The sequence below is a fragment of the Cydia splendana genome, chromosome Z (assembly GCF_910591565.1).
Source record: "Cydia splendana chromosome Z, ilCydSple1.2, whole genome shotgun sequence".
Lineage (NCBI taxonomy): Eukaryota > Metazoa > Arthropoda > Insecta > Lepidoptera > Tortricidae > Cydia > Cydia splendana.
In genome coordinates this window covers 17058933-17076231 of record NC_085987.1, presented here as the reverse complement: position 1 = coordinate 17076231, position 17299 = coordinate 17058933, and the positions used below count along the sequence as shown (strand labels likewise).

Sequence of the window (17299 nt, the reverse complement as noted above, 5' to 3'; positions counted from 1 at the left end):
GTTAAACTGTACCTCAGATGGGCCAGAGCACAGGCACTTGCCCACCTGGCGGTCTAGCATAAGTTGCGTTCTCGCGCGCGAGTCCATACTTGAAGTCGCGCCAGATGTATGGAGTCGCGCGCGAGAACGCAACTCATGCTAGACCGACAGGTCTGGCCCACTTGGTGCGAGAATGTCGCCGTCTCGGCAGTGAGCAGCAGCCCGCCTGTCAGAACGCCCATGTTTGCCTCACTGTACAATCAGTTGGACTACGCGTGGGCTGTTCGCGATTATTGTGAAAGCTTCAACGACCAACTTACTTATTATGCGTGAGTTTTACTTCCTGTAGGTACCTACCCTGTTTTATCAGATAACACAAATAACATTAATAATGGGTCGCGATTGTAATAATGCATTGATTCATTATCCGGTGAGATATGCAAAACTATTTAGGGTGCATACAAATTATCAGTTGACCCCGTTTTTTGCGATGATCAATTTTATCTCTCTCCGGGGGAATGAAAACTATAGAAATAATGAGTTAAAGTAGATTATTTTTATCACATACTTACTAATAAATGGACGTGGATTGTGATGACATCAACATCGTTAGTCGTACTAATTGTATGGAAAACATGTTAATAGCAATTTTTTTGTAACATTGACTTATATGTATATGTTTTACAGTCAGCACCAAATAGATGTGATGGCCAAAGTCGCCAAATGCATTCAACAACAACAATTCTGTTTATAAATAAAAACTGGAAATTAGGATGATCAAGTACATTTGGCGAACTAAACATTAAGTAGAAGTAGCTACTTATGATATACATATTATCAAGGGAGCATTCTGCAAATCAGCATCAGCAAGATGGTATTTTGTTTTTCATCCTTTTAAGGTAAGCAAAGTTACCGCTTCAAATATTGTGTACGTAGAATTAGGTAAAGTTGTGGAGTGCAGTGATGTACGTGTGAGTGCAAGTGTCGTGTGGGTGTGGGAGTATGCTCGCGCAGGGCCCGCGCATCCGGCGCCAGACCGGTATTTATAAACCGGAGGCGGAACCAGCGCGCGCAGGGAACCCCAGCCAATACATGCGCTCTTATTATTAACCACATACATACATCACCAAATTGTACAAGATTTGCATACAGTATCACGTTGAATTAATATATCAAATTTTAAAACATTTAGTTTTATAAATTGGATATCCTTATATTATATGACACATAAAGACTGTACACGGCAAAATCCAGGCATGGATGATATGGTAAATCTTTTAAATGAATGTGCATTATCAAGCAGCATTTTTTTAATATTTTGTGGTTATCAAACTACATACTGTAATATTAATTTCTGAAATAAATATCTTTTGAATTTGAAATAATAAAATTACAAGCATAATTTAACATTAGGTTGTCTGTGACTTAGACCAATATAATATATTCCACAGTAGGTATCTATATTTTTTTGTACACGGTCTTCTGGCAGTCTTTACCAAATTCTCCTGTTAAAAACATTTTATTATTTTTGATTATACAAGCCAAATTATACCTTATTACATTATATTTTCTCAATAGTTAAAACTTTTCTAATTGTATTAAGATTGAGATAGTTCTGAGGTGTTTTAACATTAGTGAATTAGACTTTTTGACAAAAAAATGCCTTCCATATAAAAACGACTTTCAGTGCTTGGAGTCGAAAGTCTTCCTGACTACCTCAAATAGAAAAGAGGTTCAATAGTTATTTGTACAACAAGAGATCAAAGTTTGATATTTCTTCGAGTGCTTATTTTGAGTCCCGTGCAAGCGAAAGATTCTATAATAGTCTATAATATTCTATAATAATCTAATTTAGAATCTTGAGCATAGTAAGGGATTAAAAAGCGCACGAGATGTAAATAACTTTGATCTCGTGTAGTACACAAAATTATTCACCCTAAGCAGTGAGAACATACCTAGAGGGACAGAGATCTAGAGGGACAGAGATAATAGAACCCAAGTATATCGAACTTGTATTAGACCCCGCATGTTGAAATGACATTTGACTATAAAGATCACTTGAATGACATTTTGTCTCACTCAGTGGGCAAAATGCGATTTTGCTCACTCATTTTGACTCACTCAGTGAGCAAGATGCGATTTTGCTCACTGAGTGAGACAAAATGACTTAGTGAGCAAAATCGCATTTTGCTCACTGTTTTTAAGAAGCAAAGTACCCTTGTTCGAGCTGCTGAGGTGAAAAAAGTATGTTTTTGGTAAGATGACATTCTAATGAGCATATAACAGCTTATATAAAGATAAATAAAATTGTGTTCCGGTAAAGATATGCCAGATCATGCATGCCCGGATTTTGTCGTCTTTAGTTCAAATGCTGCTACTATATAGTAGTTTGATACGGAAGGATCGACGGTCCTTAGTCTCATGCAGTGATTTATTTCATTAATTTTGTTAGGTACTTCATTACATTAATGTTTGACCTGACCTAATGTCGTGTGATCGAGTGGCCAAAGGCTTAATAAGGTATGATAATTACTTTGAATGAAACTGGCAAATGAATTCGGCCACACCTATCGGGTGCGGCGGGAGGCGGGCGGCGGCGGCGGCGGGCGACGGGCTAGCGCACTTAAGACGGCCGGAGATGCCGGCGCACGCACATGCGATGATCATTTTACGCGCTGCTATGTTCCGGGACCAATTTATCACTTAAAAGCTTCCGCTTCAAGCAGCACGACTGAGTTCATTTTTTTATAACGTTACTAAGACGGGAGCGATTTGTAGTTCGAATATAAGAAACTTTCAGAGATATATCTGTAATAGAAACTAAAATATCTACCTCAGCACCCAAAGTAACTATACGAATACGGGTATTCTTCGAACTAGCACATTCCCGTACCTACCTAAATAATTTTGCTTTAATTGGTCATACCAATTAGATCGTTTTGTGTTCCGGGCTTAACCTTGCGTTTCGATCATTCTTATTATTGAGGTTCAATTCATTTGTCTAAATATCGAGTGTAACCTAAGTTAAGAGTCTGTGCGGAAAGAGAAGAGTCGTGGAATGTATTGCGCCCCTATACATTCCACGACTCTTCTCTTTCCGAACAGACTAGTGCCTACGTACCATCGCCCACACTGTTTGTACTTCGGTGGACCTTTATGCCTTTTGTAATAAGGTCCACCGATGTACAGTCACCTGCAATAATATGTTACTCTTCGAAGGCCGCAAAAATATGTGACACGCTCGTATAGCTCTACAAATAAGATCGTGTCAGATATTTTTGCGGCCTTCATTGTGTAACATATTATTGCAGGTGACTGTACAGTTAGTAGTGTTACTTCTCACATAACTTCTCAAAAGTATGTCCCATAGTTCTTAATTCGCTGACATAAGAGCTATAGGACATATTTTTGAGTATGAAGTGTGCACTTTTTTACACTTGACTGTACCTTTACAATACTTGGAAGTATTATAATCAAGCATAATAACCATTTACGCAAGCAATGACAATCCGAACAACGACAGCATAAATAAGAGATCCCTACATAGTTATTATCAATTGGTATGATCGTATATGTGGACATTATGCCAGCAATGCAACAATGTACCTACCGCCACGCCAGTAAGCAGCGCAGCGATGCTGATAAGGTATCGCAAGACAAAGAACCTATTAACGCGACGAGACGTGACATTTCCTTCGATATGATTACCAGAGTGTCCTGCCGACTCCAATCGTGGGTCACAGAGGTCACTAATCAATTATCGCGCTTCCGTTAGTACCTCTTCCTATCAATTTAACTTGTCTTATTTGTAAAAACCGGATTAAACATACATTGTAACATGAATAAATGAACACCTACTTGCTGGGGATTTTACTTTTAAAATAAGGATGACGTGAGGTAACCGCAGTGTCCGCTGTTACTAAAGGGTACGGAAACATATGGAGCTAAATTTTCCGGTCTCTTCTAAGGTTGAAGGATCGATGTCGAACAAAGGTAGGTATACAACTCATACATATTTTGGCTAAGCTGGGGCGTAAAGCCAGGAAAATAGAAGGGAACAAAATATATGACCCGTCGCGCGAAACTTGCGACGAAAGATATGACAACGCGCGGGTTTCACATGTTACCTCAATAATAATTAATTTGGACCGATCAAGTTAAGGACTCGTCATCCACTGCTTTCTACACGGTTGTCAGAGACGCGTTGGACAGAAACCGGTGGAGACAGATCATCCGCTCCAGATGCAAACCTGATACTGACCACGATCCTCAGACATGAGGGACCGACCAAAGAGATGGACCCTGCATATGCATGTATGTAACGATATATAATTGAAATTAAAATAAAATTAGATACGTTTTCGCGATTTTTTTATCGAGCCTACTTTAACCTAAGTATGGTTTTGGTTGGACTCTGCCATTGCAAATATAATCTAGTTTCAATGTAAATATTTTCAGGACATTTGCATCTAAAAACGTTTATCAATTCAATATAATATAAACTATAATTATTATACTCTTTACAGCACACCTCAATACAATATAATAATACAGAGAATACATCAACTCAAATAGGGAGATTTAATATACATATTCGTATTCTATGCGTATTCTAGTATTTTATGATAATAAGTAGTTGTGATGAATAAGCCACTTTGTCGATGAAGTTACTTATGATAGTGTTTTAGAAGTGTTAGTGGCGGGTCGGGTCGGGTCGGGTCGGGGGTGGAGTGAGACGTCACGCGCGGGATCACGGAGGACGGAAACGCATCCGGGACGTGGGTCGCCGCCGCGCCGCCCCTCGCTCGCCGCGCCGCGCTGCGCCCGCGCCGCCGTCCGCGCGTCACCGTGCAACCGCGCTCTGCACGACCGACCACTCCAGTCTCTCTATTGATATTCTCTAACCAACTATCATCATTCTACAGGAGGCCAATGTATCGGATCAATAAACGCTTTCTAAAACATATAAATTGGAACTGCAAGTTAGAGTGAACTAACCTAAAGGGACACAGAACGTGCAATCTTTATTTACTTCTTTAAACTAAATACAGATTTTATAATGTCAAGGACAGCTCAATTATTTTTTGTATACTAAATTAAACGCTGCTTTCAGAAATTGTCAGAAAGCATCAACAAATCCATTAGGATTGATATTTATTCATTATTTCTGCCAAGTAGGGTATGGTATGATCCCAATACTAGTAGCTAAACTATAAGAGTCTGGCCCAGGCCCAGGAGATCGTGATCAAAAGGAGAAACGTATACCATTTCCAAAGTTTGGAAGAGATCTAATCCGACGCAGCCACGGGCCTGAGATTGAATAGTTACTTCACTACTATATACTTCAATGTTTTACACTCAGTTTATTGGGAAGTCGTCCTCATATTTTCGAATAAACCTTACCTAATGGATCACGAAGCTTTAGATTGAAATATACTAAAATGTGTAGTTAGATTCATACAAATTGAAACCGGCAAGTGTGCTAAAGTGCTCACGAATGTAGCATAGTTACCTATTAATAACTCATGAGAATCATGAGAATGTCTGGCAGAAGAGGACTGCGCAAACGAAAGCACCGGACTCAGGCTTTTGACAAGGACACTATTAGGAACTCGAGCAACTTAAAAACAAGTTTTATTCGTGTCTTACAGGACTCTTACAGTAAGTACATCGTACACATATAGTACATTATACCAAAATAAATACGACTAAAACAAGGTAAAGCCGTACATACCTACCGTTTACATTACTTCACTTGTACCTAATGGGAACATGTAACATATAAACGGAATGGAACTACAAACACAACACAGAGTGGCATCAATTACACTTCATTACCGTAGTAGCGAATCATCGCATTCACATTTTATTACGAGCAGCGACCGTCAGCATAGTAAGCACCAACCTTGATCCAGTAAATACATTTGCCCTCCCTAAAACGTCGTGCGGCGGCGGTCCCGGTCCCCAGTCCGCGATAACGCCGGAAGCTTGCCCAGGCCAGGACACAGGAGCCGTTATTGTGTCCTTTTATAATTATATTCGAAACAACCGAAAACGTCGCTTTTAATAATAGAGGCGGTAGGGGTCGACAGGAACTTATAAATAGCGCTCACGCAGCGCTATCGCAAACTGATGGAAATACCTCTCTATCTCATATAAAACCTACGATTGTCTCAGTTTCTACAATAAGCACACATTGGCACGGTTATTAACTGAATTGAAAAAATAAAAGCTCACCACAAAACAAAAGAAAATAAGTGTAATCACTATTTTAAGTAAATAGTACATTGTCTAACGAGGGGTGTAAGTGAAATATTGGAAACGAGAGTGTTAATTCGTGACAGCCGCATGCTGGAGTGAATTAAAGACAGAATAATCATTTATTTTAGGAAAATGAAGAAATTCGAGCTTTACATTAAATATTCGATTCCCAAGAGATGCTATAAAGTAATTAACTTTCGCAACTGAAACGGCCAATATGAAAAATCAAGGGTGTATTCCCATTTCTCCCCGCCGGGCACAGATGGGAACGGGTTGCTTGAAGTGGACGGATTATACAGATTCCAATCGCTAGTGATAATATGTATAGGTACTTACTTAAGAGTCCTCTCCATTGTGGAGGTGCGGAAGATCTCCTCCTGGTCGAGCGACAGCACGCAGTAGATGTCCCGGTGGCACGCTGCGCCATGGCTGCGCGCCGGCAAGTTCTTGGCTTCACCTGCGCACAAACAAAGCGTTTCTATCAATTTATATACGTATTTTTGGTTCGTAATTTAGTCTGTTAATAGATGAGTCTTTGAGATTTGAGTAACATATCTTCTTTCTTCTGGGCAACGTCTTAAGAGGAGCACTTGAAGAAACGGAAAATAATACGAAGAATTGAGCTTACTAAGTTGCGTAACCTGCCGCGCCGGCCGACCTCGTAAGATATCACCATAATGGGAGAGCCAAGGTGAGGCAACCAACGACCCATACGCAGAGCCCTGCCACCGCCTCGGCTCGTAGTGGTGGACGAACATCGATTACTCTTTATTACAACCCTGACAAAAATATTTTTTGGGTCGTGGTTGCAACAACCAGTCGCCTAACTTTAGTAAACCGATTGGACAACACACACATGTATTATTTATTCACTTTATGTACACCATCATTGCAAAATAGGGGTAGCAGTGTAGGGTGCAAAAAAAAGAGCGTTCGGGAAATTATATGTCTAGGTACAATTTGAATATCTCAATGTTACCGCACGTAACAAATACTTATAATCAGCGTAGGTATGTTTTTTTTTATGTCACATAACTCAACCTTTAGAACACAAAGATAGTATTCTAAATTGTCAAGCTCCTCCACAGGACAGGCGTTGCCTAGTGTGGAGGCCAGTAAAAACTGTACCTTTGTGAATGTTCATTAGTAAATAAACATTTTATTCTTTATTCTTATTCTTATGCAACAATTTTATGGTTGAATCCAAATCCAAAGCACTTGTAAACCTACCGTGGGCTCGAATAACCCGACAGGTTTTAATAGTACATTGTAGGAGAGGACGGAAAACCGCTAAAAGATGGACAAGTGAGTTTGAGGGCCGACACGTTAATGGAGGCCCTCAAATAATACGAGTCCATCTTTAGCGTTTCCGGCCGAGGCATTACATAGTACTTTTCACGACTACTGCGAGGAAATAAGAAAACATTTGCATAACTAAATATAAGTACTAGCCCGCGATTTCTCTGGTAGCAAATTACTAGACCGCCTGTGCTGTCTCTTGAATTTCGGTAGGCGTCAGCGTAAGAATATCATTTTCTTCACTAGAAGAACACATTTTTATAGCGAGCATACGTGTTTCTTGTATTTTTTAGTTGACTTAACTAAAAAACTAAACAATTGACACTATCCAATTCAGTAATTTTCCGAACCGCCTTTTTTACTTTTTTTATCACTTTTAAGAGGCGTTTTTCTGTTATTTGCTTCAAACCGACTCTAAACTTTTGCTAAAAAACCACAAACAGCTACAAAAGTAAAAAACGTCTTAAGCGTGAACTGAATGGATAGTTGTTAAAAAAAAATTAACTGAATTATTTTTTGACATTTCTTTTTTTTTTAACAAGAAATTGGTCCTATAAATAACCTAATTTTATTTTTGAATGAAAAAGTTGCGCCAAACCTTTTGTTGATTTTTATGTTTTAAATGATACTCATTGCTGTAGCGAACCAACACCAATGACAGATGATGATAACAATGAAACATTGTAGTAGTGGTCGTCAGGTGCTACAGCTATTGCCTACTTTCCAGCTTGGTTTTAGACCATCTATTGCCACATTTCCGAACAGTGGCGTGAAAAGGTGTATCTTGGCCGCGTTTAGAGCAGGGACCGTTAGTACTTAGGTTCTATTATAACTCCTGAAGCAAATGTCGACAGGGATGTTACACACCGTATTAACACCGCTTGGATGAAGTGGCGCTCATTGTCTGGCGTGCTATGTGGCCCCAAGATGCCGATACAAATAAAAGGCAAAGTCTACAAAACCGTTGTGAGACCAGCTATGACATACGGGTCGGAATGTTGGACCATCAAAAAGACTCACGAACAGCAATTGCACGTCAACGAGATGAAGATGCTCAGATGGGCAGGCGGAGTAACCCGTCTCGACAAAGTCCGCAATGAGTATGTGCGAGGGACGTTTAAATTAGCTCCTATAGATGCCAAGGTGAAAGAAGGACGATTACGTTGGTACGGGCACGTAATGAGGTGTGAAGAAACTCATACCCATAAAACGGGTCCTCAACCTCCCAGAACGGCCGAAGGGACAAGGCAGGCCACCATCTACACGGTGGTCTAACGTGCAAAGAGAGATCCAGAAGCATAACATTAACCCACAGACAACCCGAAATAGAATTCTTTGGCGCAAATGTACGGGAAGACCCGATCCCAGATAAACTGGGATAAGGGTAGGACAAAGGAAGTTTAGAGCAGGGACCGTTACCGGTATAAAGCCCGTCACAGACGGAGCGATAATATATCGGCAGATACCGTAAGATACCGACAGATATCTTAGAGTATCGCTAAGCACCACACACGCCAACGATACCAAATTATATATCGCTCTCTGTCTAGCAGCTACATTGCGAGAGAGATGAAATATACCAAATTAATAATATCGTAATATACCGAGCTATAATATGTAAAGGTAAGGTATCTTAAGATACCTTGCGATAAGACATCGTAAGATACCAAAATATCATGGTATAATAATATACTCCGCCTGGTACTCTCTTCCGACCACGTGACTGACACAAGCCTACGTCATCATGCGACAGCGCTATATAAAGTGGCAATGTTATTGTGACGTAGCTTGTGTCACTCTGGGAAGAGAAGACCATGTTTTGTTAGACTATGCCAAAATATATATTACAGCTTCGTATATAGACTCTGTCAAATAGTACGTAAAAGATATCGTAAGATGCCGTATCTTACGGTATCTGTATATATTATCATTATCGCTCCGTCTGTGCTGGGATTAACTAAAAATCATAATATCTCATAGCATTCACAATATTTCTTTGATATTAGAGAATAGTATTTAGGTAAGGATAATGATATGATCAGATTAGCTTAATTAATTGCAAAAATATACATAAACAACCGTGATACTAAAATTGGATATAGGTTAATTTGTATGAAAAATATACCGGGATTTGGTCCCTGATTTAGAGACATAATGTCATACAAAGTTTTGTTTTTAGAGATAGTGACAATACTTGTTTTTGTAATAAATAACTCGGAGAAAAACGCCTTTTTGGCTGCGATGCTGCCAGCTGCCACTATGTGACTTTTGGTTTAGACATTCCTACTGACAGACCTTAGTTTTAAAACAAATTTCCAAAACTTATCTGTAAGTAAAAATTACTTATTTATTGTAACGTTTTATGTTTTCGCCAAGATGTAAAAAGAAATAAAGTGTCGTGTGCAGAAAACACGCATACACATAAAAATATTTTTTTTGCCGAATGTGCCCAAAAGGTAAGTAAGATTTTTTGCCCCAAATGACCTCAGGAAAGCGTGGTTAAAATTTGTCGGGTTACGAGAGCCCACGGTGTATAATACTATTAAGACCTAATGAGGGCCCGATACCCGTTTAAATTTGGATTCCATTAAATACTCCTAATTAGCCTTGGTTGCAAATTTAGTACACCTACCATAAATACTACAAGCCGCCGTACCGTATCTGTGCAAACACAGGAAATATCTGAGGTTGTTGTAAACAATTTATAGCATAACAATACCTACAGCAAACCTATAATATATGCTTTTGCTCTTACAGTAAGTAACATTAGTACATTATTGTCGAGGCTCGGAAGTAGCTACTTGCAGGCTGAGGATTCGTATTAAACGGACGACCTTGGGAGTCCGTTTAATTGAATCCGAAGCCAGCAAGTAGCCTTCCAGCCGAGTCATATATAGTGCTTTTCTCAAAAATGGTGCAAGAAATATAAATATAATAAAAATATTTTACAAAAGCAACGTTCTTACGTAAATATTTTCACAGAAAAAAGTAGAAACAATTAGCTTTGCCGCCTTTTAATTTTTTTAATAAAAAAATAGAAGTGTATTTTACTGCCGAAAATACGCCAACCTATTTGAGACAGCTAAATAGTCGCGGTACTAATCATCTGTTTGGCTGTTTAATGGGCCTGTGCCTTCATTTGATATGGCCATTTCAACTTTTAAAAAGTTTGGAACTCGACAAATAATGGAATTTGTATGCAACATTGCAGTCCCAAAAACGAGACTGCAATGTTTTTAACTTTTTAATTTTTGACTGACCATAAACTACGCGCTTCGCGACCTATTTTTTAGACGTCAAAGTCGACTTTGCCGTCCATTTTTGAGAAAAATAAATACATGGCTCAGGCAGCGTGCAAGTAAAAGTATATTTTTAATTGTGTAAACGAAATTTTAAACAGATTGCATTTACGGCATTTTTCTACGATAATAACCGTTGAATAATCTTTTAGAAACGTCGCAAACCTCTTAACGAGTTTAAAATTACGAATATAATCGTATAGGGCGAACCAAAAGTAGCATTATTTTGTATAATTAGTAAAGGTTGTACGTATAGCGGCTGCATGGCAAGATTGCTGCCGCGATTGTCGGGGCGGACAAACAAAGGCCTTCCTATGGCCAGAGACTCCCACAAATTCGTCATAATTGGTCTGCGAGAGAAACTTGTATATAATTGCTGATGCAAAAACAAGCACCATCATCATCATGTCAGTAACACACGGCATAACTGGGTCGTGGGAGAGAAACGGGAACTTCTAAATAGTAACGCTAGTTCCAGTGTAACATGTACTGCTATTTGGCCACAATGGCAATCATTAACGCGTATCTCCATCGCGCGTAAAACGGCTGTGGTGAAACCGAGAGTAGGTAGAAAATCTACTACTTACTTAAGGGGGTTGAGAGGGATTTTACCGAGAACATTTTTTTTTCAGTTAGGGGCTTGAAACTTCGTAGTTTGTGACAGACAAATCTCATGCTTGTATAATTAATTATTAACAAATGATTAACCGTCCCTACTGGCCCTACTGCTATCTTTTTCTGCATAATGTTCTATGCTCATGTAGAGTATATTACCACCAACATACAATCGAAGTCGCGGGCAACAGCTAGTTATGTAATAATATTGATAGAAAGAACTTATGCTACAAGGCGAAAGCACACAGAACACACGCACAGCACGGCTCCGGTTTCCAACTTGTAAACATGCGCATGTACACCATTGTGAATTTCATATTTTTTTGTATAAAGAAATAAAGAAGTATTTTCAACAATTCAATGTTTTGCAATGGCGTCGCTAAAAACGAGGTGAGCGAATGGATGCGGACGAGTAGATAAAATTAATCGTGACTCGCATGTCAAATTACAACTAAGCGAGTGTTGTCTTTGGTAGTGCATACCTACGTAGAACAATGCATAAATGGCGATCGAGTACCTACCACAGGTTGCCGTAGTTTTTGTAAGCGTTTCATAAATACGGTACTAAGTAGTGTGGGGTCGAAGGTGGGACAGCGTTTCTCAGCGCAAGTAGCTAGCACAATAGATGCTGCGTGCGGCTTGCGACCCACGGGCGGTGGAATCGCACGCACCGTGCGAATGCGAACAACCACACGCAATCACTACCTACTATAATATGATACACAATTTCGGACTCATTTTGAAGTAAGATTCGGTATAATTCTTTGCTTACAGCTAAAACTTTTTGGATTAAACTGGATTTATAAAAGGAATTGACTATAATATAATTATATATCAAGGTCCTCGTGTCGGTTTAAAACACTCACTTCGTTCGTGTTTTAAACTCACCGTCACTCGTTGGGTTAGGTTAGGTTAGGTTACTACTTTCCACACTTGTATCATAAATAACTATTCGCACACAAGTTCCGAAAACTCATTGGTACGAGCCGGGGTTTGAACCCGCGACTTGCGGATTGAAAGTCGCACGCTCTTACCGCTAGGCCTCCAGTAGTGCACTGCCTTATGGGAATATAGTTTAGAGCCGGAAACCGCTACCAACTTTTAGTATGTTGTTGGGCATGGCATTGGGTCTCCAAAACTGCCGGGAGACAGCGGCGCCGGCCATCTACTTCAGCGGAATGACGTCATCAAAATGACCCCCGCTTCGTTTCGAATATTGCATACTGCACCTAAACTATGCATGGCACATACACGTGTGGGGTATTAAGTGAAAGCCAATTAAATAAACTATATTTCATTTATACAGTGTGTACCAAAATATGCAACAGTTTAAGAGAAATTTACAAACAAATTAAAATGACGTAGAAAAATATTCGATTATTTGGGTTTTACAACCAAACCAAAAGTCGGACGATAAAGCAATGTACTACAACATTAAAGATGACGTCTCAAGCCATACACTGATATCAATAAAATCAAAATTGGACCAAATATGTCGAAATTATGCATCAAAATGTAGATATTTGCCCATAGAAATGCATAAAAGTTAAAAAAATCGAAATTGGTCATTTTCAGGATAATCCGCATAAGCTTCTAATATGTTATTAGCAATATGACCTGGATTCTAAAACTGCCGGGAGACCATCTCTGTTGTTCCTCAGTTACAAATAATGACGTCATATAAATAATCACTGCCGAATTTCGTAAAATGTAAATTATAGCTATACCACGAGTAGGGATTGCAAATATTCGAAACTTTCAGGTATTCGAATATTCGACTTTTTCTGACGAGATATTCGAATAATTATTCGAATATTTTAAAAAATAAGAAAAGGAACGAGAAATCGTTTTATTATCATTTTATTCAAGAGCTTTTTTCACATATTGCTAAAACTAATGATATTTTGCAGAAATCCACTTAATTAACTAGATTTTAACATCCTACTCTGAGATGCCCACGTTTATACAACGAAATTAAAACGCTAAAATTTGTCATTTTCACTATTTCTAGATAAAACTTTTATTGCAAATAGGTCGTTGCGTGAATTAATATAACTTTAACCGTCTAAACACGTATGTAAGAGAAAAAACATTTTAGTAGGTATTAGGTAATTATTTTCTGATTTAAATTAACTTCTAGTCGATCAGGGGCCTGTAAAATGGGCTTTAATTGCATTGTATTTTGAATCTTTACTAACTTTATTTGTCTTGGCAAGTTTAGTTTTGATTCCTAAAGGTCGGCTATTATATAAATTATAATAAGTATATAATAGGTATTGGAATATTTAAGGGAAGAAGTTGGCTGACCACGGGGTGGATTATTCGTTAGCTAAAGGTGCATGGTTAGATTACCTAGTTGGGCAGGTTTGGTATGATCAAATTTGAATGAGAATTTAGACTTCGAATATACGCTTAAGGTACGCTTGTACTCAATAAACAGAATGACCCTTTAACGTAAAATTAAAACTTACGTAACGTTGTTTGTACCTGGAAAAATCATTAGCCGCACCGTAATAAAACATCCTTTTTGATTTCGTTTTCTTTGAAATTGAGTTGAGAAGAGATTGAGTTAGGTTTAACTATATCCACGAAGCCTATAGAGAAGAATACAGTAAAAACATTATTTCCTTCGCATTTGGGTTCCTACCGTTCCTCATTCACTGTAAATACCCGGCAAAACACACAGAAACTGTAACTATAGCGGATGAAAACAGATTTTTACTATTAATAAAAAATATTCGAATATTCGAAACCTGAGCGGCCGAATATTCGAATATCAAAATTTTTCGAATATTCGATATATTCGAATAATCGAATTGCAAGCCCTAACCACGAGTCTCACATACACGTGAGTTACATGTAATGAAAGGTTATTAAATGTATTATGATTCACCTAAACATTGTTTGTAAAAAAAATGTACGGTTTAAGAACTATAAACAAAGAAATAACACTTTTTATTAAAAAAGTAGGTGTATATCAATTTTATAGCTAAATTAAAAATGTTAATAAAATGATGCGTATATTATCAGAAATAACAGTTATTCAGGTTTAGAATACTGCTTAAATTTTAGATTTCCATTAAAAACTGAGAAAGTTATGCAAAAAGAACTAAAGCGCGCCATCAATTCTACCTACAACGGGCTCATATTATGCAATGTACATCGTACAGTCCTAAGTATCGGGCAAGAAATGAAAGTACAGAACGTAAGGGCTTGTGCACAAATCACGCGAGGTTCGATAGGGGGTCACGAAAAAATCACGATAGATCACGTTGGGGGAGGGGGGGTATAAGGAAACCTCACGTGTATTTTTCTACAGTGAACGAAACTATGAAAAAAACACCTACCACATGAGTAGATACTTTTTCTCGGTTTCGTTAAACATAAATCTTCACTCTGCACTTCAAAATAGCGAGTCTATTTAACGAAAATAGAAAAATAAACAAGATTTTCTATATACAATGCAATTTTTCTTAAAATTAGGTCGAATGAAAAAATTCAAAAAAATACACGTGAGGTTGTGTGGGGGGAGGGGGGTAGCCAAAAACCTCACCAAATATCACCAGGGGGGAGGAGGGGGTCAAAAAGTAGCCAAAAACACCTCGCATGATTTGTGCACAACCCCTAAAATGAATTCAAATGTAATATTTGACCAACACATATAAAAAAAAATAAACCGGCCAAGTGCGAGTCGGACTCGCGTTTCTAGGGTTCCGTACATAAATCCGACTCACGCTTGACTGCACATTTCTAATAGGTCTTCCTGTCATCTATAGGTAAAGAACTATTTTGTGTACTTTTTTCAAAATTTTAGACGAAGTAGTTTCGGAGATAAAGGGAGAGAATGCTAATTTTTTGGCTATTTTCTTCAATAACTTCGAACCCATGTATTTTAAAATTATAAAAAAAAATGTCCATCTTTGGGTCACTAATTTACATATGTGTACCAAATGTCAACTTAATTGGTCCAGTAATTTCCGAGAAAATAGGCTGTGACAGACAGACAGACGCACGAGTGATCCTATATGGGTTCCGTTTTTTCCTTTTTATGTACGGAACCCTAGAAACGCGAGTCCGACTCGCACTTGGCCGGTTTATTTTTTTTTATGTGTTGGTCAAAAATTACATTTGAATTCATTTTACGTTCTGTACTTTCATTTATTGCCCGATACTTAGGACTGTACATTGCATAATTTGAGCCCGTTGTAGGTAGAATGGATGGCGCGCTTTAGTTCTTTTTGCATAACTTTCTCAGTTTTTAATGGAAATCTAAAATTTAAGCAGTATCCTAAACCTGAATAACTGTTTTTTCTGATAATATACGCAACATTTTATTAACATTTTTAATTTAGCTATAAAATTGATATACACCTACTTTTTTCATAAAAAGTGTTATTTCTTTGTTTATAGTTCTAAAACCGTACATTTTTTTACAAACAATGTTTAGGTGAATCATAATACATTTAATAACCTTTCATTACATGTAACTCACGTGTATGTGAGACTCGTGGTATAGCTATAATTTACATTTTACGAAATTCGGCAGTGATTATTTATATGACGTCATTATTTGTAACTGAGAACAACAGAGATAGTCTCCCGGCAGTTTTAGAATCCAGGTCATATTGCTAATAACATACTAGAAGCTTATGCGGATTATCCTGAAAATGACCAATTTCGATTTTTTTAACTTTTATGCATTTGTATGGGCAAATATCTACATTTTGATGCATAATTTCCACATATTTGGTCCATTTTTGATTTTATTGATATCAGTGTATAGCTTGAGACGTCATCTTTAATGTTGTAGTACATTGCTTTATCGTCCGACTTTTGGTTTGGTTGTAAAACCCAAATAATCGAATATTTTTTTACGTCATTTTAATTTTTTTGTAAATTTCTCTTAAACTGTTGCATATTTTGGTACACACTGTATAAATGAAATATAGTTTATTTAATTGGCTTTCATTTAATACCCCACACGTGTATGTGCCATGCATAGTTTGGGTGCAGTATGCAATATTCGCAACGAAGCGGGAGTCATTTTGATGACGTCATTTCGCTGAAGTAGATGGCCGGCGCCGCTGTCTCCCGGCAGTTTTGGGGACCCAATGCCATGCCCAACAACATACTAAAAGTTGGTAGCGGTTTCCGGCTCTGAACTATCTCTTCGACCGTTTCAGTACTACAGCGCTTCATTTCTATTTCAGTCAGTCTCAGTACAAAAAGTACTGACATTGACTGAACTAGCATGACAAATACGAACGCTTCCGAGAAAATACGATGGAAAACATTTATGCACCACATCTGTAATGACTTGAAGAAGTCCTATACCCAATGATTAAAATTTAGTGATAGTAGGAACTTGGCAAAAAATAGCCAACCTCGTTTGAGCAAGCTAAAAGTATATAAAAACCATACTTTTTGACATATTTCGTTATTTTAGACCTAAACCTAACCTTTGATAACTATTAAAAGTTGAAAAAAGAAGTTTTTTCTTCATACAAAAGTGACACACCCTAGTGCTCAACCTAGTTAGCGCCAAGGTCTTATAGGCGTTACACTATAATATAAACGTATAATACGGATATACTCGTATTGCACAAAATAATTACCAATAAACTTTAAGCGGACACCTACCTCGTCGATATTACAAGTATTTAAGACGTAAGTACTCTATAGATAGCAGATTAGGTACGTAACTAGGAAGAAAATGACGATTCAGGCAACTTTTTCATCACAATCACATTATTTGAAGGCTGTTATAGCAATTTCACCAGTAATAAAACCTAACCTAACCCTCCTGTACAGAATTTCCCATATGACAATGACAATAGGGACGCATA

General features: G+C 38.0%; 1 protein-coding gene across 1 annotated transcript in view; it reads right to left on the bottom strand.

The window, feature by feature from the left end:
* The window catches only part of LOC134804709 (GTPase-activating protein), a 59385-nt gene that overhangs the window by 24777 nt on the left and 17309 nt on the right, over positions 1-17299 (bottom strand). The window contains exon 2 of the mRNA XM_063777869.1: positions 6577-6697. Coding sequence (XP_063633939.1) covers positions 6577-6697 — 121 coding nt within the window. The remainder of the gene's footprint in view (positions 1-6576; positions 6698-17299) is intronic.